Below are 25,799 nucleotides of genomic sequence, written 5' to 3' on the forward strand. Positions count from 1 at the left end.
GGAAAAACAATTTCCTTTTATGGTTATTTTCGTTGTGCATAAATTTATTTCGGAAAACACAAACTTCTAATTTAGTTTTCACCACAAAAACTATGCAGATGAAAATTTCCACAAATTTCATGCATTTTTTTGTTGTTGTTGTTGTTGTTTTGCTTTATTATTGGCGCCTTTTGGCTAAGCATTTAATTAGCTTGGCGAATGCTGCTGCAGCAGTTGATTGTTGCCGCTAAATTGTGAGACGCCCCCAAACCAGAAATATGAAAATGCTTTTGACGCTCGCTGACCTTCGCTAATGGAAGATTAGCTGCAAAAATATTGAGTGGGTGTAGGCAGTGGGGGAGGAGGGGGGGGGGGGGGGGGGGGGTTATGCAGCAAGTTCAACGGAAGCCAGCAAAGAAATTTTTCGAGAGTCAAGAAACGGGTCTTTACAACAACATTGCGTACTGTGCTTGTAGCATGTTGCTGTTGTTGCATGTAGCTGTTGTGCACCACCACCCCCCAACTTCTCTGTTTGCATTTGCAAAAGATGTCTTGATGCTGATAACCCCCGCAAACCGAAACTGAACCCCAAATATAAATAAAAAACACACAACAAAAATACTAAAACAAAATGCGCACCTTCTCTTGGCAAAAGTTACAAGAAGCAGCAGACAACTGCTGCCACAAATGAAATGTATTTATTTTTGAATACCCTCGCAAAGCGGGTCCTTGCATTTTGACAACTATCAATCCTTCATAAAGTATATATATATTCATGATCAGCAACAATTGTCAAGTAGATTTAGCAACTAGTTTATCAGTTTTAAAATTGACTGAAACTTTCTGTTTGCTTAAGGCAATGCTCATGCTCGACTTTGTTGGATATGTTTACTAAATTATATAGCTAGAACTATTGGTTTAGGATTGATATCGTGTTTTTTTTTCAAGAGATGCCCATCAAACTCAGTGGTTGTGACTCTTATACTTCAAACATGTGTCCAAACCAAATTTTTGATGATCTTCAATAATTTTCCATAAATGCAATCGGTTGATTTATATAGAAAAAGTTAGCAAGTGCATGCTTTATTCGGTTTCTAAGCCTTATATATCTTTCTTTGTTTTTGGTATTAGTTTTTGATTGTGGTCTCCTCGGAAAAGTCGGGTCTATGTCGCAGTTGTAGAGCTTATCGCTGTGGGGCCATCTGTGCGGGGCCAACAGAGCCGTAAAGAAATTAATTCGCCTAACCCTGTCGACACCTAACACAAGGCTAAGCTTCAGGCTGGCACCACTGCACCACCACACAATAGCACCCACCGCCACCACACACGAATTAATGTGAAGAAATGTCTTTTTGAGGCTTTCACTCTTGCCTCACACTTTTCTCCCCCGCCATTCGCCATTGCCAATTCTGGAGGTCGCATCAATTTCATGCCTTGCACTTTTGACAAACCTATGCAAATCAACTTGACAGGGCAAGGTTGCCGCTTAGTATTTGAAGGGAGGTGGAGGGGGGTTAACTGCGCCAAGCTGCCTGCCTAATTATGCAAAGCGGCTTAAGCACAACGCAATGTCTTTGGCCCCAGGGCCAAAAGGAAGCCAAACTATACTTGGCCCGGCCAATTGGCATCTCGAACACCCCCTCAATTTGCATTATTGACGAGCGTTATTTGATTCGCAGCAAATCATTTCAAGCAGCAACAGCAACAGCAAAAAAATTAATAAAAACCGGAAATTCCTGCAACTGTTTTTGTTTTTTGCATGCATGCCACATTAAAGTAAAGTATGTGTTGGAAAGTGCGGAAATGCAAAAATGCGAAATAGTTTTTAGCAACGAGTGTGAAAAACTTGAAAATGTTTCATGTCCGTCCGTTCGCTGAACCAACAAAAGGCGAACAAACGCTGCAGAAGCAAAAGAATGCAAACGAAATAACAAAATGCAATGCTTTGGTTCCGCTCGAACGGGTCGAGAAGTGCACTGAGCCAAAAAAATACAGCTAATAAGTTCTTTGAAAACTGAGCGAAGATGAAACGGAAATACTTTAGTGTCGAGAAATTAGATATATATTTTTTTAAATTATTAATATTCTACAATAGAAAAATGAGTTTGTTATTGTTATAAAGCTTTACAAAGTTTGGCGCAAAGTGAATTGTGCTTATATATTTAAACATATTATAAAAAAAACTTATAAAATAATTATATGTATAAATATACATTTTAATTTATATATTATTCAAGTAAACCGCAAATTTTTGTAACATTTTAGAGATGTTACTTTGAAACCATTTTAGTTTTCAATGCAGCAAAACATCTTGCAACTTGTTTGTGAACTAAAATATAGCCCGCTTGAGTGCAGAGGGCGAAGAAGGCCAACAGTTTAGTGTCGAAACTTCTTAGTGCGAAAACTAACCGACATTTCAGCCAGCTCAGTTGTGCAGTCGAGCAGCTGAGCAGCTGAGCAGGTGTGCAGTTGTGCAGGGTTCCCAAAGTGACAGGTGAGAGAAGTTACTGAACAGGGTAGGGGCGTGTCCAGTCATGGGTAAATGGTTACGAAAGAGTAGAGCGAAATGGATGAGAAAGAGAGAGAGAAAGAGAGAGAGAAAGAGAGAGAGAGAGAGAGAGAGAAAGACGACTAACTAGCATTTTAGACAGCTCATTTGCTGTGGTGTAGACCTGACATTTAACCCTCGATGTGTGCTGGCTGAAGACGACACGCCTCAAGCCATAGCCTTGATTATAGTTGAGACAGCTCGGCTTGTTGCTAGAACATGATATTAACTGAAATGAAGTACAGACTCGATGGCTACCGAATTGAAGTGCGCCGAACAACGGCACTCGGCTAACAAGCTCACAAAACTTGGCCAATTTTGATAATGTGCAGGAAACGATGTTGTTTGCGAGACACGCTTCAATTTTTCACACTTATTTTTGCTGTTGCTGTTGCTGTTTCTGTTCAATGATTATGCGCTGATCTCAGCAATCGTTTCCGGTTGGGCTGTCTGTCATTTGCAGCAGAGAATCTCAATTGAACGTGACCAGAGTTGGAGATTCGAATCCAGCGAATCCAGTGAATCCCGTGAATCCCGAACACGGCAATTACGCCAACAACAATCAACAATAATCATCAATTGTTGCACACACAATTTTCACGCGCCAGCAGCAACAAACAACAACAACAATAACAACAACAACAGCAACAGCAATTGCAATTAGAGTTTGCGTTTGAATTCGAGCTTTGTCTGTGCATTTGTGTAGCTGTAAATGTGGGCGTGGTCGCACACAGTGCTGCCAACCAACATTTTGGGGGTTTTGCAGTGCTGTCAACTTCAGCGATTTTTAGCTGCCACAGCCCACCTGCCTGGCTCTCACCTGTACTCATTTTTGTTGTACGTTTTTTTCTTCTTTTTTTTTTGTTAATTGAAATTGTTTTCTATAATTATTTTCCATTTTTTTTTGTTTTTTTAATGAAAACCATTCATTTTAATTTAAAGCATAAGAGAAAAATGCAATTAAAAGTTGGCAAAAATTATACGACTCATATTTTAAACATCGTCAAAATGTTTTTGAGTTAGACAAATTGTGGGCGTTGCCAAAGTACTCGACGTTCTTGCAGGCAGGCAGCTTTCACCATTATAGAAAGCTCATCATCATTACAAATAGCTTGAACTGTGCCTCACCTAGCGGGGCATACTGCAACACCATGTTGCAGAGACTTTCCAACACACACACACACGGATACCGCATAGTTAAGCATCTATTACAATTCGCTCTATCGCGATGCTCTTGAATTACAAATACTCGAAACCCCCGAATAAAAATAAAGATTGAGCAGCCAAATAAAAATGATGATGATGATTTTTTTGTTTGTTTTTGGGTGTGGCATTGTTTTTTTTTTTTTGTTTTTGGTTGGGTGTGGGTCGTGTGTCTAAGTAAGTTTTTTGTCTCTCAAGTTGAAGGCGGCAATAACATTTAGCAATTTAAAGTGGCAAGAGGTTAAAGTAATTCACATTGGATAAGTCATCATTTGGGTTTACGATTTGATTTGGGGTTTTCATTACTTAATGCATAGTCTGGATTTTTCTTTGGAAAGTTTTTCCTTTTTTTTTTTTGGCAAAATCGATACTTAAAAATTTAATTTTGTCTGCATAGCTTTTCTTTATGGCCCACTTAAAGCCTTTTGCTGGATGTGCAATAAATAATCGTATAAATACATCAAAATGCAAATTCATCATTTGAAGATGCAATGCGAGAAAAATATAGTCACGCAAACAAAGCGAAAAAACAAAGTCATTGCTTCGTCTACTGCGCAGCTGCAGCTGCAACTGTTGCATGTTGCATGCTACATGAATTGTGGCTTGTGGGTGATTGTGTTGAAAACTTTATTGAGGCGTTATCACAGTGAGCGAAGAAAATAGAGATTAATTTTTGTGTCTTCGATCGAACCCTATAATTTAATGTGTGGGTGCCAAAAATCCTCAAACAACAAACAATAATAAAAAATAAAAAAATCGGGAATCCAACAAATCCAGCAAATTCCCGAAACAATGGATTTGGAAACAAGTACAACATGTGCCGTTCCCACTTCTTGTTGTCTTATTTCGAAAATCATTTAAAAATAATTAAGCTCATGTTGTTGCCCACACAAATGTTTCTGTTAAAAACTTGAAAATTATTTTGCTTTTATTGTTATTTTTGGGGCTTTGACATATCTCTGTGTGGGGAGTTTTCGGGAGTTTTTGGTTTATCGCTTTACGGATGCGTGGGGAGTTGCAGCAATAAATCAATTACTGCAACGGAAGTGTGGAAAACGAAATAAGATCTTGTGTTACACATAAAGATATCGAATTTCGATTCACCCATATGAATTATGAGCTTTTGTTGTTGTCTGTTCGATGCGGGAATTAATTTGAGGGAGCGCCTCTGACAAATATGCATAGATAATGAATAATGGTTGACTTAAACATGTGTTGGATGGCCGATATATCTTCCAGCTAATCCCAAAAATACTCTTACCGACTTAATTAGTTTTTCAAAATAACTTATTAATTCAAGCGTATAATTAAAGGTTTATTCGATATCAACTATGGCAAAACCAACACAAAGCGAAGCTTAAATTAGTTAATTTGTAGAGTGTTGCTTAGCCTAGCACTGTCTCTGTCTAACTGTTACGAGAGTATTTCATATTCGTGCATGTTTAAACATTTGCCACCCGCTGACTTATCATCATCATTTGTCGTTGTTGTTGTTGTTGCTAATGCTACTTTTGACACTTGTCCATTGAAATGACAACACAAATTTCAATTACAATTCGTGCACCTTTGACACCACAGTTTCACGAAACTTTAAAGCGGTTAACTGCTAAACAGTTGGAGTTAAAGTCAGAGTTTGAGTTTAACTGCAGCGTAAATTAGCCAACAAGTGTTCGCTGGCAACATGTTGCCGCGCAGCATGTTGCTGAAAGTTGTCAGTGGAATTGCCAATTGGCAATTGTGAATTGGCAATTGAAATTGCTATTTGCTGCATTTGTTGGTTTCTTTATTATTTCTTTCGCATGCAAAAATGATATCGGCTAGCTAATAATTTATGGGATTTAATTTGCCACTTGTGCAAGATTTATGGCACCATGAAAATTGAAATGCAATCAAAAATATTATGTTAACCTCTGACCACAGAATGCAGCCAGAAAAGTAAACTGTTGGCACATAAATCATATTTTGGCTACAACACTTTTCTCGCCCTTTTAGCCGCCATAGAAAAAAAAAAGAAAGAAGAAAACACAATTGATTGACAAGCCATGAAATTGGATTTTCTTAAACAATTGGCCATTTCTAAGGCTGCTGGCGCTGACAATTTGTAATTTGAAATTTGGCTAGAAAGTTGTTGGTGGCTTGAACTCTGACCTCCCTCATTCCATTTGCTGCCTGGGAGCGTTGTGTCCTGTGCCACAATTGAAATCTTTTCAGCTTATCAGTTGTGGCCATCTGCAGCAGCGACGCCAGCCATATGCGTGTATGGCTTATTGCTGCAACATGCAAATATAAACATGACAACAACAGCATAACCCCTCCCCCTATGTCGCCTCATCAGCTGGAGATGCCACCCAAGCGAATGTATTTCCTATTTGCGGCCTTGGCTTCCTTCCTCTTGGCAATATTTTTCTATTGTTGCTGTTGTTGCCATGTTTTCCATGTTGTTTGCATAAACATTGCCTTTTTTTTTGTTTTTGCGTTTGCTGTTTTTTTGGTTTTTTCTTTTTTTGTTTTGTTTATTAGCAACGCCTCGACTGAGGATTTATTTGCCTGCTTGCAACTCCAGAGCTCCACTTGTGATGTCTTGCTTTAGCTCGTAGCTCTTGGCTCTTGGCTGACTCGTGCAATAATAAATTTGAAATGTTTTGGCTTTCTGGTAGCCATTGAAGCGCAAACGGAGCTCTGTGCAAGTAAACATTCAAAAACGTGCCTTGAATTGAATAAATGGCTATTGCATTGAGAATTAGATAGCCCCTTTAGGCGCGCATAAAATAACGAAAGAATATAAATGTGTCTATATGTTTATAGCAACTAGCAAAATGTGCATGGAAAGTTCTTAATTGGCAATTTTTACTCACTTCAAAAGGTTGCAGTTAGAATAAAGGCATTTTATGTTAAAGTACGCAGTTAGCTTTACTTATTATATATCAGCTTGAAGTATACTCTATCTAAATCAATCATTTTAATGCAGTCTGATTGCACTTCATATAAAAAACTGACCTTTAAGTAACATTTTTCGTTGAATAACTATTTTATAATTTATAGATTTGTTGTATTACACTGCACTGCAATAGTTATCTTATCGATTTCAGTGTTATCTATAAAAGATTTTCCCATTGAACAAACCAATATATACCATATTAATTCTATTTTATTATCAGCACTTGACAATTTATGGCACTAATTAATGCACTCCGACAAACTGCGCTTCCTTTCAAACTTATCGGCGTATATACAATTGATAAGTGGGCCAACTATGTATATAGCTATATATATATGTGTAGCATATATGCTTTATCGATATTCGATGTTATCGTTGTCTCGACAATGTCAATAAAAAATGCCATAACGAAAGCACTTTCCAAGCATTCACCTATCACTTTTTTTTGGGGTCATAGAAATAAAACCACAGGCTGCATTTCTTCTGTCGCGTGCCTGTCTCGCCTCTCCAACTCCCTCTCGCTCTTTATCCATCTCTCGTGCTCCCTCTCGACGCCCACATAGAAAATGTCATGCACCATTGCCACATGCACAGAGCCAGAAAATTGGGTGAAAATCTCATTTTCCTTTCCGCTTTAGCTGCTATTGTTGTTGTTGTTGCCGTTCAAGTCAACAGTTTTCTGGTCATACATAAATCGTATATGGCTAGAAAAAAGCTTTTCTCGCTGCCTATTCAATTAGCATAACAAACTATAGCATGTCCCCCAACTCCCCACCCTCAATCAACACCCACTCTACGAAAATTCTCAAAAACGGCGCCCATGTTTTTTTTTGCTTTTGAGGAAAATAGTTTTTCCCATATGTGGGCATATAAGGTTTTTATGTTGTTGTTCTTTGTAGCTGTCAATTGTGGATTTCTATTAAATGTTTTCTTGTTTTCGTGTGAGTTGCGTGCCTTTTCTTGTTGTTGTTCTTGTTGTTGTTGATGTTTTTTGTGTGGCATCTGGCGATTATTTGGCTGCCCCAAGTGTGGCCAAACATTTCAGTTTGTGAAAACAAATCATGCGTGTTGTCAAACTTGTCGCTCTACAAGATCTTAACAAAGTCAAAGCATCGCCCCCTATTTAGTCATAAATTATATATTTATAGTCTCTCTGTCTCTCTCTATCTCTCTCTGGATTCTCTGTATTTGGGAAGTGGTTTCATTTTTTGTTTTTTTGGGTGCTCATAAATTTATTGTGTAGCTTTGAAGTGCACATTTCATTAGGCCACTTATATTTATATGGCTATAAATTAAACTTTAACTAATTCACTGCTTTGCTCTCACTTTATTTCTTTCTAGGTAAGAATCCCAGGCATACAATGTTTACAGATCTATGATCTCTGATTTTGGTTGCACACACATGTGTGTTGCGTAAGTTTTTCGCCATCAGCTATATTTATTTTTCTTTGATTTACTTCTTTTTTTTTTTTTTTTTGGCTAGTTTTACTTCCGCAATTAAAGCTGCAATTTTTCAACAAGGAGCCTGGCATTTTGCACTGGTCATAACGCCTTTGCTTTTTTCGGAGCATTGCGTGCAAATTTTAATTTTTCATGCCAAATTTTTTGTTATTTTTATTTCGCTAGACAAATGCATTTTCCAGCAGCGTTCAATAAACCAAAATGGATCCAATATTGCAGATATATGTTGTGGCCATACATCAAATGCTGCTCGCAGTGTCTGCCTTGCTGCTCTTTATAACTTTTATAACTGCCTCCAATTCCCTCGCTTCCTTCAACTCCAACTGAGGGTCTTGTCATTGTTCGTTGTTGAAATTAACAATTTGCAATTAGCATTCATTCATTCATTCATACATTCATTCATTTATTCGCTTTCACTCATCTTTTGGAGTGCAGATTGTTCGTTTCGTTTCTTTTTGTTTCGGTTTGTTACGAGTGCAATTTGCTAATTGTCTTTAATAATTTGATTTTGAAGAGCTCTTTCGCATTCTATTTACTCTTTTATTTTTGTCAAATTAACTAATTAGTTAATTGCTAAGACTTGATTGAATATGTTTTAAATTGCGTTGATTGAGCTTTATTATTTTTGAAGGTTGACTATATTTTGTTAAGGAAATCTAAACAAAATGTATTTAAATAAAGATATTTGTTAAAGTGACTATTTAACTTACTTTGTACTTCTTTTTTCTTGTTTTTCGATATTTTTTTTACACTTTTTCTTTTCTTGGGCTACTCAGTGATTCTTATTGCAATTTCTGCTTACAGTTAATAATATTTAATTATATTTCTCGCAATCAGAACTACTTAATCAGAAGATCTTTGGCTCATCTGATTTTTTCTAGTCGCCTTTGCTAGTCAGACTTCCATCAGGCTCTTGTTTCCTGACGCTTTACAATCTTTTCAATCTCTCCTTCTTTTTAATTAGCTAATTGCGCACATTAGCAAAGTAATGCCAGCTTATCTTGGCAAATCTCTTTTGTTGGCTAGCGCTGATAACTTTGATTATTAGCTCGATCGATGCAACAATCATCAAGATAATTATCATCATCATCATCATCATCAGCATTAAGCAAGCAATTACTTTTGATAAAAGTGAACATTTTGTGGCAGCAAGCAAAACCTTCAACTCTTCTGCTGTGGCATCGTCTTCGTCAAACCTCCCCGCCTGCATTTGCAGACATAAACTGAAAAGAAGGAGAAAAAAAAGATGCGCTCGGTTTGCTGCAGTGTATATCAAATGATGTTGCCTTTCTTGTCAGCATCATCGGTTCCCTCTCCTGCTTGAGTACCCCTGTCCTGGCTGTCTGCAACTGTCGCTCGCTCTTTGGACTGCTGTCAGATTGTATATCGGTGAGTTGCCTCGATTCGAGTGCTCCTCGAGACTCTCTGGCTCTGGCTCTGACTCTGTCTCTGACTTCAACTGGAACTGCAACTAACTGCAACTGTCGGCAGTTGTTCGACGGTTCGACGATTTGCCTCTCTGTTGTTGTTGCTGTCCATCAAAAGGCAAAAAGTGCATTTCGTATATTGAAAACAATTCGTTTGCTGCTGCTGTTGCTGTTGCTGTTGTTGTACTCTATTTTTGCCTACGTCTGTCTTCCGGCAATGTTACATTGTTTTTGTTGCATCAGTTTCAGTTTTGTTTGCTGTCATTCGATTATGGACTGCATACCCTGCACTGATTAGAAATGTATTAAAAGGGTATCCCAATGCTGCAAGAGGCAGAAGTGAACAAATGAAGTTAAATATTGCTTGCAGCATAAGTCCCAGCCAGCAGAAGATATAGCTGCAATCAGTTGAAGTTATAGGGTATCCTCCCAGTCGGTCACTATCCGTCTCTCGTGCAACTTACATCTTTTTTGCTGTATCTGTTTTCTGTTAGTCGCTGTCAATGTGCAGATTTGCTTGCACTTTTAGCTCCTTTCAGCCGATTTGCCCGTTTTGATAATGTTGGCCAAAAGGTTTTGTTTCCGCTGCTGCCACTCAATTGAGTCAGCACACGACTTTTTTCTTTGTTGAGCAGGGGTAGGGGCAGGGGAAGGGGGCACGTGCAGCAGTGCTATCAGCTCGTAACTGCCGCCACCTGCAACACAAGCCGCATATTTGTTGTTTGTTGCCGATCGATTTACGTGACAAAAGCAGCTGTGTGCTGTGTGCTGTGTGTTGGGGAGAATCGAGGATTGCACTGGGGATTATCATAAAATCGCCACGTGAACAATTCAAATGCACTTGGGTTGCCCAGGTGAAAATTTGCCAAAATGCAAATTGCGACTTTCTAATGCCCCCAAAGCTTGTCGATGGACTCGCTGCACGCCTTCCAAGGGTGCATCTCATAAAATGATTTCAATCGCAACTTTGTTGCGATTAATCCTTGTTAACTGTTTACCACATGCGGCACATGCGACACGTTGACGCCAACGCGTTTCACTTGCTACATTCAATCATAATATACTCGTTGCAAGTGGCATAACGAAGGTGTGTGTGCCACAACCTACTACTACCACCAGCAATTGTCAGCTCTTTGTTACTCAAATTGTCGCTAAGCCAATTTTCCTGGCTAATAAAGTTGGTAATAAATATTGGTTTTTGTTATGCAAATTTTATTTTATTTGTTTCGATTTAAAAGAAATCGCCAGGCGTTGAAGTGTTGCAAATTTAACTAGTGTTGTGCGAGTGTACGACTGCTGTGTGTGTGTGTGTGTGCGAGTGTGTGTCTTTAGCTTGTTAGGATGCCTTCGTTACAGATCCATTGTCGCGTTGCCAGACAAAAGCGTATCACTTAAACTTTCACTCAGCTGGTGCTTTAAATGCGAATCAGCTTCACATTGTGCACTTTACTTTATGCACTTCATCTAATTGATCTGCAGCGAAAGTTGAAAACAATTACTGATTGTCCTTTTTGTGTGTTGGGCTTGGCAACAGCTCCAAATTGACCACTTAACTTTGTTAAAGGTGAACCGATTTTCAAAAATCAGATCTCCCGATTAATACAACATTTGACACAGTGTTTCTGGCTCTGATTTCTATGTCAGAAATTATAACTTCGGTTCAAACTTTCCAGAACCAGGCATTTTTGATAATGGTTTGATCTCTGCAATAATACTACATTTAAAGTTGAAAACAAAATTCAGACTCCAAAATCAACTAAAACTAAGAAATCAATATTTGGAACTGTCAAAAATCAACTGATTTTCAAAAGTAAGGGCTTTTTGACTATGACTTTATGTCTAGAACATTACAACATTTATAGTCATTTATGAAAATGATTCACCAAAAAGTCACTTTTAGAGACCTGTATAAACTTTCCACAGTCATAACTCTGTCCAAAGCCAAACAATTTGTAACTTTCCATTGGGAACTTCAACATTTGTTTACTTAAAACCAAAATAATCCCCTTATGCAATAATAAACTCATTAACCGTTCTCTGTGCGCTTACTAAGCCAAGTTAGCAGACAAACATGGGCCAAATCCACAACTTGTGGCACTCAGCTGAGTGAGTTTGTCAGTTTCTCAGTACTCTGGATGGGGCGGACCCCATCCATTTTCTGTTTCAGTTTCAGTTCAATGCACTCTAAACAATTGAACATTAAGCACGCTTAGCTTAGCTGCTTTGCTGTTAGTTTGTTTGGTTTGCTGCTTGGCTGCTGCTGCTGCTGCTGCTGCTGCTGCTGCTGCTGCTGTTGTTTCTGCTGATTTTTGCGGTCTCTTTCACCAGCAAACACATATATAGTTAGTATCTGGAAACATACTCATAAGTTATTTGTGTTATTGAACCCAACCCACATTATTAACGCCCCTCAGCAAAACAAAAACAAAATATTAATATTAGCGATTAAATTGAGGGGTGGTGTGGGGGGCACCTTTAAAAAATAATGTCGCTAAGGTTGCGGCATTGCTGCAAATTGCTGTTGGTAGCAAATCACGTAGCCTTGGCTTTGATAATCAGTCAAAAAGTGTTGCCCACAATGGACGCCACGTTCGGAGGAGTCAACGGGCCAGATTGAGATTATAGATATATATATATATATATATGTATGGCTCGAGCTGAGCTTGAAACTTTTACTTTGTGCAGCGTTACCCTTTTGGATTATTAAGTACACTTGGAGAAACGCTTTACAGTTCTCCTTGTTTTTGTGTTGGTTAATTAAGGGCACTTTAAGGCAACTCCTTTTGTATATTTAGCAACGGTTTTTATTAATTTTTTAATAATTGTTTGGGCCGTGTTTTGCTTGGAGTTGCCCACTTTCTTCGGGCGCCTTTTAAAAATCAATTTTAGCCAACTGTCGACACTCGTCAGACGACTGCGACTGCGACTTCCACTTGACTCATTTGTGGCTCCCCCTGAACCCAAGCGTGGCTCACATGTCGCCGATCAATGCTGGCATCGTTTATCTTTCGGAAGTACCTGACAAGCTGCCGTCTGTGTCGATGTTATTGTTGTTGTGCCAAGATGACCCTGATGACCTCCAGTGCGCCTGAGTTATGAACCGCTCCGCGGCTTAATGAGTTACAAAAAAGCCTGTCGCTCACTTAGCCAAAGGAGGCGGAAAACACTCGGGTTGTGTGCGGTTGCCGGCTGAGGGGGAGGGGTGTGGTCGAGGTACTCTTGACTCATGTGGCTGTTTTGATTTTGTGGCTTCTGGGCATTTGGGTTCAAATGGTGCCGTTTGGTGCTGTGCTGGGCTGTGCAGCCTCGCAAATTGAGGTGTCGTAATTGTTTGGAAAACCGAACGCGAAATTGCAATGTGGATTCACTTGACTTGACTGTTTGTTCATCTCCACTTGCTGATAGTGAAAGTTTTTGGCCATAGCTTTTCCATTGTTTCCTCTTATTGCTGCTGTTGCTGCTGTCTTGTCTTTTATTGCCAGGCTTTTGCCTTTCATGCCCCTCAGGACTAACATACATTTTCCCCAAACTGAAACCCAAACAAAACTCATTGGCAATATGACCAAAATTAATTTGTATGTTTTCTGCTCGATTCAAGTCGTTAGACGTATATATAAAATATATATTTGCACTTCAATTATATAATTTAAACGCCTTTTCTTCAAGTATAAATTTAATACAATTTCTTTTGGCTTCACTTAGATTTTGCTTTTCTTTGTTTTTTAATTTATTTTCCTTTACACAACAAATTGCAATTTTTTTTGAGTTTTAATGAATTTTGTTATTTTATTTATTTATTTTGTTGTGTTTGCAATGCAGTTTCGCAGTTTTTGGTAATTACATTGTCCATTGTACAACTCCTTTTATGGGCACTTAATTTGCCAAATGTCGGGTTTCAATTATGGTGGCTTTATCTTATATTTTGTGCCACGCCTCATTGACAACTAGTCCCAAGAAAGTTATAACCCGTTGTCTTGTGAGCCAAAGTTGTGGAAGATCTTTTTTTTGGGAGGAATTCAGTTTTGGAATAGGAGTCAGCGAAGGTCAATGTGTGTAAATAGTTAACATAATAATACACTTGAATAAATCATGTCTTCTTGAGTAATGCAACAAATTATAATAATTAAATGTTTATCAAATACTGATTAGATTTGGAACGCTTAAAATGAGTATTTCAATCAATCATCAATGTTTATCTTTGTTAATTTTAGATTAATTTTAAAGTTTTAGGAAGTTAGGAAAAGGAATGGTTTCATATAAAAGTCGATCGATTGATCGTTTCTTATCAGCTTGCCACAAAATGTGATCGACATCTAGTTGACACTCGAGACAAGCTCAAGATTACTAAACTAACACAGAAATAAACTAACACATAAATAAACTTACGCATATCTTGCTCAACCCGGGGTCAATTGGCTCGTATAATTTTTAGCTTTAATGATTGGCAACTTTAAAAATTGTGTGTCTATTAAAAAAACACTTCTTATCATTCAGTTCCCATAAACAACACAACTGAATAACCCTTGAGATTGACCCGCACTCAAGCAGAGAAGATAAATGCTCTGCAATCTACTGTCTTGACCTTGACTTGTGTATGTACAGTAGACACTCACTGCAATTACAGACAGTACAGTAGATTAACTCAAGCTCAACCTTCAGCACTGCTGTGCTGCATAGCTAGAAAATGTCGATTGCGCAATTTAAGTGTTACATAATTACGCGCCACGATCATTTTTACACTAATTAGGCAAATGTGTTGATCAATTATTATTTTTCAAGTCATTTTCCAGTTTTATGCATTCAATTTGATATTCGATTGCATTCGATTGCAGTTGTTTTCAGTTTATTCATTTATCATTTGTCTTATTGCCTTGCAGCATAAGTTTTGGCTTTATACATTTGTCCAACTGTCGAAAAATTGTGAAAATGCTGTGGAAAGCCACAGACAGACACAGATAGTCTGTGAAAATGTCAAACGCAATGTGCCTCAGTTTTTCCCCCTCGTTTTGTTTTTCCAGCGTTGACCAATTTTGGTTTCCTATGCGGTAAAATCAATCATGAATTATGTTTGCCATTAACAATGGATTTAAAATCGGATTTGGATTTTGTCGAAAAGAGTCGTAGACTCGATTTTACAGCAATAACTTATAATGGTTTTTATTTATTTGTTTAGGCGCTTTCATTGGATTAGCTTTCTATATCAGTTAACAGCACTTAACTGTTAGCATTTTCTCTCCGTGTTTGTTTGACTGACCTTCTCTGGAGTTCACTGAACTAGTTGTTCAGCCAAATCTGTGGCACAATTTGACACCACTTGTGGATCAGCACCACACTCGAAGCTATCAAATTACCAAACAAGGCACCACAAAAAATATACACAAGAAGTACAAACTCGAAAACACTTTCAACACACACTTGTTGCTTTACTTTTGTATTTTTTTTTTGGTTGATCGTCAAGGGGTACTCATCAAGACTGTAATTAAGTGCTGGTGAGTCTTGGCCAAATGTGGGCTATAAGCGAGCACAATTCACTTTTATTTTTGGCCAACACAGACAAGGTCAAATCGGCTTAAGATGTGCCTAGCCAAGGCAACAGTTTAACTACTCGTCAACGCCTCCGTGCTCGACTGAAGTGTGCCAGCTGATGATGATACCCTGTAAGCAAACCAAAATGATTAATGAAGTTGTGCAAATGTTGCGCTGTCAATAACTTGGTCAAAGCTAAACCAATTTTCAAATTAGTTTTTATAAGTTATAATACTTTTCGATAGCTCAATCACAATAAGTTTTCTAATAATCAAATAACATAAAGGATATCTGCTCGAAACTCCAACTTACAAGTTACTCTAAAGTTTCTTATGAGTACTCCTCGAATTCATTAGTCATTTGCTCTGTTGAAGGGTGGAAAGGGCAGGGTTACATTTGTGTCTCTTGCGGCTTTTCGGTCTGCAATTAAATTTATATTATTACCCAGCGCGGCCTTTCTGTGGCACTACTACTGTTACCCAAGTACCGCTAGCTTGATAGATCTCCCTATAAAAAAAAAAAGAAAAAAAATAAAAGACGACGATTGGGCTAACGACTTGTTAATTGTGCAATAAATAGAAAGCAGAAAGCGGACACAAAAAGCCGCAACTGCAACAGACCTAATACTTTGTTGCCTGATGTTGTAATAATTGAAATTTAATGCAGAGAAAGCGGCTAAAAGGATTTCCTTTTCTGAGCCACATCTGTTTGGTGGCTCAGTTATTGTATAACAAACGAACAGAATTATTTGGTCATTAAAGAATCTCACATTGGAAAAGTATTAGCTGCAAGCAATTATTTGCTTTTTGTGCCTTTGGCTATTGGTTACACTCGAAAATAATTATCTAAACAGTTAAAGCCAGCATAATTTCATAATCAGTTTAAGCATTTAAAAGCCATGTAACATATTTTTAATGAGACCAACAACAAACAACAAAAAAAATAAAGCCAAAAGGCCAAAATGAGGAAAAACTTGCAAACGTTGGTTGACAAGCGGCAAACTTGTTCTGGTAAAAAGAAAAAAAAAAAGAAGGAAAAAACCCCCTAAGTTGGCTTGCAGTGGACCACAAAACACATCTTCAAGAACGTGACGGCAACAAAGGCAGCAGTCGGGCAGTTGTCAGCGGACTTCGTCGTCGGTCGTCCGTCGTCCGACGTCGTCTTATCGTCGTGGCTGTGGCTGTGGCTGGCTACGAACGTGACACTCGAACGTGATTATGTCAGCCGTGTCTCGCTGTCGTCTTTAATATCTGCCTGTCTGCCTCTCTCTATCTCTATCTGTCTCCCTCTCTCTCTCTCTCTCTCTCTGTCTTTGTCTGGTCTGATATGCTTGTTACTCAATAGGCCGTGCCGGCTTTTAACTGTACCGAACGGAGTTGAGCAGCAGCAGCGACTTTGCCATCGACTTGGACTCTCTCTTTTGCATTCTTAGCCAGAAGTCTTCTTTGGGTTAATTCCCAGTGCATTTGCTCACATCACGCGCTGCAGATGCGTTTGACATCATTGTTGCAACTGTTTTTTGTTACTGCTTACCCCTCCTCCTATCCCTGTCCCCTGTCGCCCTGCTCTGCTTTTCTGGGTCATCGCTTAGATCGGAGTTTATTTGTTTGTCGCCAGACTCCCAGGCAGATTAATTGCCACGGCGGCTACAAGGCGACAGAGCATATTGCACCCAACACCAAAAAACCAACAATAGTTGCTCTAAACTGCACTCATTAGCTGGACTCCACCTTTGTGTACCCTTTTTGGGAGAGGGTGTGTCTGTGGGGAGGTTTGTTGTGTATTGAATTTACTTATACTCACTTATATAGTTGACAGTGGAGATTGCAGCTTTTATGTATTAGAATCATAATAGTAAAGTTATCGATTGTTAAGCAAAACTTGCCAACATTCATTTCAAAATTAAATCAAAACTGTTTTAACTAAGCTAATTGTATTTAATGTAATATCTTCTTGTATATCTATTGTTTGTGCTTTCAATAATCATACGAATCATGTTATTATCTAATTTACCATAACAGTTATCGATAGTAGCAGTTATCGATATCACTTTTGTGTCTGCTCAGGAATTCTTTACTCTCCATTTCAACATTCTTCTATCTCATCAATTCCGTTTTAACAAAGTTTTTTTGTAATCAAAAACCATTCGTAGCCACTTAATTCTAGGGTATCTCATAGCTTGTTGTTGTCGATTGCAGCCTTATTTGTCATTAGCTGTTTTTCTCACCCACCTTGCTAGTGTCAATTTCGTTTTCTCGCATCTTTCCGCTTGTCATTTATCTTGTCAATGGAGGTTGCCACAACTACTCCTTCCACCACCTCCCGCATGCAACCAAAATCAAAATTGTTTTTCCAACTCTTTCGGGTAATTAGAGTCGCAAGTTAATTTTTTTGTTTTGTTTTTTATTTTTTTGGCTGCAAGCGCTTGCCCGAAATTATGTCCCAAAACCGGGCAGACTTTGTAAGTTTGTTCTATTTAAAGGCGCTTTCAAATGGCGATTTGGAAGTGTTCCAAATGCCGTGACTATTTAACTTAGAAATGTGCTAGCTACAAAAAAGCGAAGAAAAAATAAATAATTTGTGCGCGTTCCAATTTATGTGACATGTTGGAAATGTGTTGTTTTTATTGTTGTTGTTGTTGTTGCCGCGTTCGTTGACTTCCTGCTGCGTGTGGAAACTTTAGATATTTTGGCAACAAAATTCGCGGCAGGTGCCAGTTTAGTTTTATAAGGCAACCAATTTAAGTAAGTAAGCAACTTTTTATTGACTTGTGAATATTTGTGAATAATAAATCGCTTGCTTATGTGTAACACAGTGAATCATTAACAATCAGATACAGCATGGCTGCTGGGCGGAGGCGTTGATGCCACACCAATGTCTAGGGGCGATAAAAATGTGAAAAACGCGGTCGAGGTCACATACTGACATTTTCAATAATGAATGTATTTTTTCTTCTCTTTTTAATGTTGGTATTTTTTTGGTTGTGTTTGTATTCAGCTAGTTAATTGTTGGCGATTGCTCAACACTATATTCTGAGTCAACGAACCTCGCTCGCGGCACACACACACACACACACACACACACACACAACAACAACTGCCAAAATGATCTCGAAATTCAGATACAGATACAGATACGACGTGCCCAGCATTATTCGAGTTTTATAAATAGACCGCCGCATTAGAAGATCTTTTGGCCAGACGCACGATTCTCAACTCAACTCAACTCGCAACACACACAACACACAATGTGTTGGGCACATTTGCATGTGAAACTGTTTTGTGCGAATGAGAAGCACACACAGGCCAAATGTGCGTCATGCTGCTGGCCGACAACAATTGGAGGACAGTGTGTTGCAATCGCCCCACAAATAAACAAAACAGAAAACAAAATAGAAAAGAGGTGCCCCTTGCTTTGTGGAATTTATGTGGCCAGCGAGCAGTCCAATTAGTATTCAGCATCTAGCAAACTGATAGTCAAAACTCATTTCTCACTGCGGCGCCAGCTGGAAAAATTGCTCGAGTTTATATTTAATGCTTGCACACAAATCATAATCAGGCTTAGGGAAAAGAAAATTCTAGTTGAAAATTATTATTAGCAAGAATGCTGAAGGTGTGATTATATGTGCATATCAGCTGCATATATTACGTATACGAGAGGTTGCCAAGGGAGAAGAATGAAATGGTTTTTCTTAGAAATAGAAATATAAATATAAATTTTGATGATGTAAAAAAAATAAGAATGCTTCAAATAATAATAATATCCCAGAATTCTCAGATTTCTTAACGAAAATGTTGCCAATTAGAAGTCGCTGCTTATGCACCATTCAAGTTGCATTCAATTCAAGCAATAATAAATATAAACCAGCGCCGATCTTAATGGACTCAATTCAACAGTAAACAATAAAACAGCAAATATATATAAATGCCAAGCCAAACCTAGCTTTAATTTAATCAATCTTTTAACAGCTGTACAGTTTTTTATTTATATATATATTTTTTAATTATCACCCACTGTGCATTCACTTTTCTTTAACCAATAACTTCTTTGTGGCTCGCCGTTGCTGCTGCTGCTGCGGCTGCTGTTGCTCGAGTGCATTCAAAGTCTCAATTGCAATCGCAACAGTTGCTGAAACACGGGGGAAACATCTCAAGTTCAGTCCGCAGATTAGTCACGAACTTTATGCATATAATTCTTGCTCATATTCTGAAACTGGAGCTGAGAGTCTTGCGAGTGTGTGTGTGTGTGTCTGTGTGTGTGGTTTAGGTGGGTGGGTTTATGAAGCGAATGAATGAGTGAGCGTGTGCAAAATGCATTAAGAGGCTCGCCAAAATTGCCAAGACCAAGAGTCGTGCAAAGATTGGGAGTGGTTTTTGGCATAGGCACACAAGCACAAGCCAAGAGCCAGCCACAACAAGGCAACAAGGCAGCCTCCACTTCTGCTTTAACTTTAACTTTAACTCTAACTGCAACAACTCAACTGAACTCAACTAAAAGTTAGACTTAGACTGAGTCTCTGGCTGAGTTTAAACAAAGAGAAAGGCGTTGCTCTGTGATGCCAGCCAAACTTGGCTAAAGACAACACATTATAGCCGACTATTGTTTTTCGTTGTTCGTTTGCTCTTCTGTTTGTAATGAGCCGCAACAATCGCAAATAAGCAGCCGCTTGACTTGGCCACACCCACCTCCGCCTCCACACACACCTGCCAGGCTGCCACACTGCCTGCCTGCCTGCCTGCCTGCCTGCCTGCCTGCCTGCCTGCCTGCCTGCCCGGCTCAGACTCCAACTCTAGTTACTTCTTGTTGCTCCTCCAAGAACCTCGCAACAACTTCATGACTCGCAGATTTGCGACTTCAGCTCTTCCCTCAAAGCTAATGGCTACGAATTTGGCCCGTTCGCTTGAAGAGTTGAGTTGATTTTCATTTGCCAAGCCTCTAAAATGAATTACACCCCCCCTTTCATTGCCTGCCCCACAAGTTCTTTGTGTTTCTTGCAGCTCATAATTAGATATAATGATAAAAGAAAACAACTAAAAAAAAACTACAATATCATAATGCAAACAATTTTGTGTTCGCTGTAATGATGCAGAAAATTGTCTAGCGGAAAATTCCGACCATGTAGAATTCGATCTTATGAAAAGTGAGCTTTGGCAGCAGCAACTGCAGCTCGTTTAAATATTTGTCTAGTTAGAGCCAGATAATCAGCAAACAGAAAACACTAAAGTGAAGCTATTGAACTGGAAGCGAAGTTAGTTTTCTTGGGTGTGGGAATTGTTGCTGAAAGGCGGGATAAGAATCAGTTAATAAATGCGCATAAGGAAGTGCTGTGAAAATAAATTACAATCAACAGATATCATATATCACGTAAAGAAAGAAATTGCAGAGACTGCAGATAAACAAGCTAACAACATTATGGTTAGGAAGTTATTAAAAGACTGACTGAAAGACATACTACAATAGTTAGTTGAAAATATAGCAATCAATAAGCTTTGAAAAATACACTAAAAGAACGAATTGGAATACGGATTGAAGTTTGAGCTATAAACCCAACAATGTGATTTAAGTAGATTAAATATTGCTAAGACATATTAGCTGGGATAAAAAGTAAACTTAATTTGAATACACTGCTAAATACACTGCTCAAAGTCTTTATCAGTGTCAGCTTTCCATAGTTTGCATAAATGCCAAACAAGAGGAACTTTTTAACAATCAAATCGAGTCAACGCTTTCGGTGACATTTCAATTTTTGTTTGCGTACTTTTTTACTGGGGATTTTCCCCCACAAGGAGGATAAGGAGCAGCGTAGCTGGTGAAAATTTAAATTTATGACTTGAGCTTGAGTTTAGGATGTGCTACACAGTCGCTGCCATAAGTAAATGTGCCAGGTGTCGCTGGGTTTTTTTCTCTCTCTCTCACAAGTTGGTCGCTTCATCATATTTATCGATTTCTAATGCCAAAGCTGACAGCAATTGTTGTTGTTGTTGGTGTTGCTTTTGTTTGCTGTTTACTTGCCACATGATGCAAGAGTTCGTTGGGGTTAAACTGTTGTATGAAGATCAATGTACGATTACCACCAACAGTGGACGGGCAAATAAATGATCGTGTCGTGTGTGTGTGTGTGAGTGTGTGTTGCCTTGGGTGGGTGTCATTGTGCGGCATTTGGCGTTGCCACGCCCACGCATTCAACTTTGAACTCTGCGTGTCAAAAACACCTTGGTAATTATTTTCTCTCTACATATATGTATATATATATATATGATAAATTGAATATCGAACGCGTTGCCAGCTTAAAAAATGCGGAAAGCCTTTTACGCCTTTTTGCCAATTCCATTTATCTGGCTGTTGAATCTGGCCAATACAATGGACGGATGGATGCATTCGCTTATGCAATGTGTGGGATTTGACCTTTTGGGGTGGGTTCGTCTGCCAGACGAAGATGACAAATGAGTGATGAAAATCTAAGACACAAAACTGCCTCCTGCCCATAAACGGAAATGCAATTGAGAGGCGCAGAGTTTAGCTACACTTGAACAAATTGCAAATGAAATGTAGACTTAAGTATATAAGAACTTTTAAAAATATAAATACAAATTATGCTTTGATCTGTGATTGCAAATTTGTACAGAACTACGTATTTTTTCTGTCAGTGCATGAGGTGCAGTCTAGTCATTAGAGTTCTTAAAGACAGTGTCTAGTCTTTTGTCTATGCTGCGCCTCAACTTAAGCAGCCCACGCGCCTAAATTTAAACGAACGTCGAACGGCAACAACTTTATCTGTTGGCAACTCCCTTGCTAACGCAAGTCACGTGCCCAGAGCTGTAAGCACATGACGTATACGTGATGTGTGCAGGCTGCTTGCTTGGCAATTGCTTGTCTATATTAGTTTTGCTTATGTGTCACTTTGAGTCTAATTTGAAATTTCTCTCGCCATTGTCCATTTCCAGGTGTTGTACCATGAAATTGTATCACACGCTCGAGTTGTAAGCGCTTGCATTCGTGCCGCCTCCGAGAGGGAACAGACGCAGTCGCAGTCGCAGTCGCAGCTGCAGTCGCAGTCACAGTCACAATTGCAATTGCAGTCACAGCAACCTGCATCCCTCACCAGCAATTGTTCCAGTGAGTCGACAAGCGAATCGGTGACCAAATCCCACAGTCTCAGCAGCGGTTTTGCCTCTGATGTTGCCCAATTGACCACGCCCATTGCAGCGACAACAACAACAACAGCAGCAGCAGCAGCGCCCACTGGCACTGGACTCGGCACAGCACATCCCAAGAAGGTTGAAGCCAATTTGGAAAGATTGCGAGATCGTTATCATCTGCTCTATCTGAAGGCCTTTGAGCTACAGCTCTGCCTGGACAATTTACTGCGCAAACGCAGCTCAACAGCGGTAAGTCTACGATTTCAATTGTTATCTAGATATACATATATATAGATCAGAGTGGAAAATACCTAAAACATTCTATAAGAAACTTTGATATTAATTTTTAAGTAAAGATTATTTTGGGGCCAAGCATAAACAACTCATTCACCAAAAGACAAATTCCCTGAGTAGCAGCTGGGCTATGTTATAGATTTCTAGTGACATTGATCTTCAAGAGTTGCACAAAAATAATTCTGAGAATGTGCATCTTTCGAGGGGGTCGCCCATTTGTCGGCTGCATATCGAAAAAAATCACTTTGGATTAGCTGAAATTGTTGTCGACTTTAGCGTTTTCTATTTACACTTGGAAAGCAAAAAACAAAACGAAAGAAAAAAACGGCCTTTTCTCGTTGCATACGTTGAATTCTTGGAAAAAAGGAAAATGCATCACTTTGATGGCACTTTTCGCATTTGTATTTGTCTTTGTATTGTGCAGCGGCGCCAAGCTTTCCATTTAGCTGCCTTTTTTTACGTCCGCCTCTTGCCAATTATGGCCATTTCTAATTACAAAAGTATCTCTGTTCACTGATTTAATTAACTCATTTGGTGAAAATGTTGGCAATGCGCTGCTGCCAACGAGCCGTTATCAAGCCTGACCAACAAGAAACAGGCAGCTAAATGATGCATCTAATGCCAGCTCCTCCTCCGCCCTCTTCTCATCAAGCGCATACATCAACAAATGTATCGAAAAAAAGTAAAATTTCTCCAGTTTCAATTAGTTTTGGGAATGCGGCTAATTAAATGTTCTTGCCTTAAAAAGTTTGTGGCTCTTAAGAAAAACTAAACAAATAATAAGTTTCTAAAACCAGTCTGTACAATAATACTCCATCCCACAAGCATCTATTCAAATTATCTGAAATATAATCGTAAAATGAAATATCATCTCTCTGCTCGTTCGCATCAATTAAAAAGAACCCACAGTTTCTGGTTTGATTTGTTGTTTAGATTATTTGCGCATCCAAAGTTCCTTTCTAGTTTTTAGTTCTCTCATAAAGCCACACACACACACACACATCACACAATACACACCACAAACACACACTCTCTCTTCCTCTTGCATCTTCTATGCATCCCACTCACTTGACAGCTGGCAGTGAAAGTCTTGCCTATAATCACATTGGCCCAGTTTTCGAGCAGCACACTCCTCCTGGCCTGGCAGCATTGCTCATGCTCTGCTCATGCACTGATTTTAGTGCGATGGCTTAAACGTTTCCTGGCCAAAAGTTCTGATACACCCTGCTGCAGGCTGCCGGCAAACCAGCAGCAGCTGCAGTTAGCCAACATAATGCAATTTGTAAAACGGTAACAACATTTTAATTGTGTATAATTTGCATCAGGAGTCGACAGAGAGGAGATAGGTGGATGCAACGACTCCTGCCCCGTTTATATATTTGCTCTGGGATGTCGTAATTCATGCAACACACGCACTGACGCACGCCCCCTGTTGTTGTTGTTCTCGTTGTTGTTGTTGTTCTTGGTACTGTTGTTGTTGTGGAGGCTGCCATGTGCTTTGGCTGCTGCCGCTTGTCAAGCCTGCGGCTCTGGGGCAGTTCATGATGCCGCTTTAAACCGCTTCATTTGTGGCTCAAAGTTTCTCCTACGAATGCAAGTTGTTGTTATTGTTGCTGCTGCTTCTGGCCGACTTGGCTTTATCTATCGTTAGCCAAGTGAAGAAACAATTTCATTTTCCTGCATTTCGGTTCGCTCTCTGATGCAACAATTTGCATTTGTTTGCCTCGAGCTGTGGCAACTCCCCCTTCAAACGACGCGCGCGTCTGCCCCTTCCATGCCATGTGCCATGACCAATTGCCGCCTTTTGCATGTGGACACGACTCTTGCCTTATAATTTGCCACACTTTCCTGTGCCGCTGGATCGTTTCTGTTTTGCTCCACATTCGGCTTGGATAATTTAAAGACTTGAGTAAAAAATGATCCCAAATCAACCAAAAGTTTAACCTTTTATTAAATGGTCGATTTTTTGTTTTTATTATTTACTAAATAGTTTCGCTGTGGCTGCCACATGTGTGATTGCCGACAGCATTTAAACATTTTGCAGCCATAATTGTCAAATGTGAAATGTTGCACATTAATTAGGTTTCTTCAATCGTTTTGTTTATTGGCGCCATAAACCTGGTCTAAAGTGCACATTAAGTAGCTGCCACGCTGCACAGAAATATGCCTCAATATAAAAATCTAAATTACACACTTGGGGGCCGACAAACGAACAAAGTTGGCAAGTAAAAGTGAAATTTATGCGACCCATTGCTGCCTGCTGCAACCAAACTTGGCCCAGAGGTCGCCACAGCCAAGAGTCGCCTCCAACTTCGAACTTCAGCCGACGCCATCAGCTGCTGCTGCTGCTGCTGCTGCAGATGTTGTTGCTGCTGCGGCTGCTACAGATGTTGCTGCTGCTGCTGCTGATGTTGCAGCTGTTACTTCTCCAATGGAAAGCGGCTGAAAGCCAAAGAAAAAAGCGAGAGAAGAGTTAAAAAAAAAAGCAAATGAAAATAAACCAAATCAAATTTACGACGTGCCCAGCGAGACGATCGCGACTTCTCATAAAAATGCATTTTATTTCTGCCTGGCCTTTTGCCTTGCAACACTTCAATCCCTCCCCCTCCACTCGCCTCCCTTTCCTACTCTCTCACGCTCTTGCCACGCTTCCTCACGTTCATGTTGCATTTTTTATATTACCCTCCCCAGCCACATTCGATAAACAAATGCAGTTTGCAATCGAATTACATTGATTACACTTGATTATTATATTTGATTTTGTGGCTGCTTCATGCAACAACACACATCTTGTTTATTCTTTGGAAATATAAGCATAATATTTGTTTGGCTTTGTACCCTTCGTTGACTTGAGTTGAGTGTGGTGTGGTGTGGTGCATTGGCCCTTTGTGATTGATTTTTTATTGTACGGACAGTTGAAGGCCGGCCAGGTCTCTCAGCTCAGCAAAAGAAATGCCCAGCGAAAGTGTTGAAAGAAATGCTGCACATCTGGCAAGCTGGCAAACTGGCAACTGGCAACAGTTGATGGTCTTGAGACTAAAGTTGCCATTGTTAAAGAGTGAACCCAGTTGATGTTCAGTTTATAGGCTTACTAAATAATCGCCGTAAAATCATTTAAATTGATCTTAAATTTAAAATAAAAATGCCTTTCACTTTCCGTCTGATTTTCTACTTCTTAAACCTTGTGCAAATACATAACACACACAAAAATTTACATTGTTCAAGTTAAATGCTGCTGCATAATCTCAATGAAAATCTTCAATTAATTTTTTGAGCAACCTTGA

General features: G+C 39.2%; 1 protein-coding gene across 1 annotated transcript in view; it reads left to right on the plus strand.

Annotated features, from left to right (window-relative positions):
- Positions 1–25,799, plus strand: part of LOC6556690 (serine-rich adhesin for platelets) — a 111,847-nt gene that overhangs the window by 54,129 nt on the left and 31,919 nt on the right. The window contains exon 5 of the mRNA XM_043215392.1: positions 22,027–22,470. Coding sequence (XP_043071327.1) covers positions 22,027–22,470 — 444 coding nt within the window. The remainder of the gene's footprint in view (positions 1–22,026; positions 22,471–25,799) is intronic.

The sequence above is a fragment of the Drosophila grimshawi genome, unplaced genomic scaffold (genome assembly GCF_018153295.1).
Source record: "Drosophila grimshawi isolate 15287-2541.00 unplaced genomic scaffold, ASM1815329v1 contig_44, whole genome shotgun sequence".
NCBI classification, from domain to species: Eukaryota; Metazoa; Arthropoda; class Insecta; order Diptera; family Drosophilidae; genus Drosophila; species Drosophila grimshawi.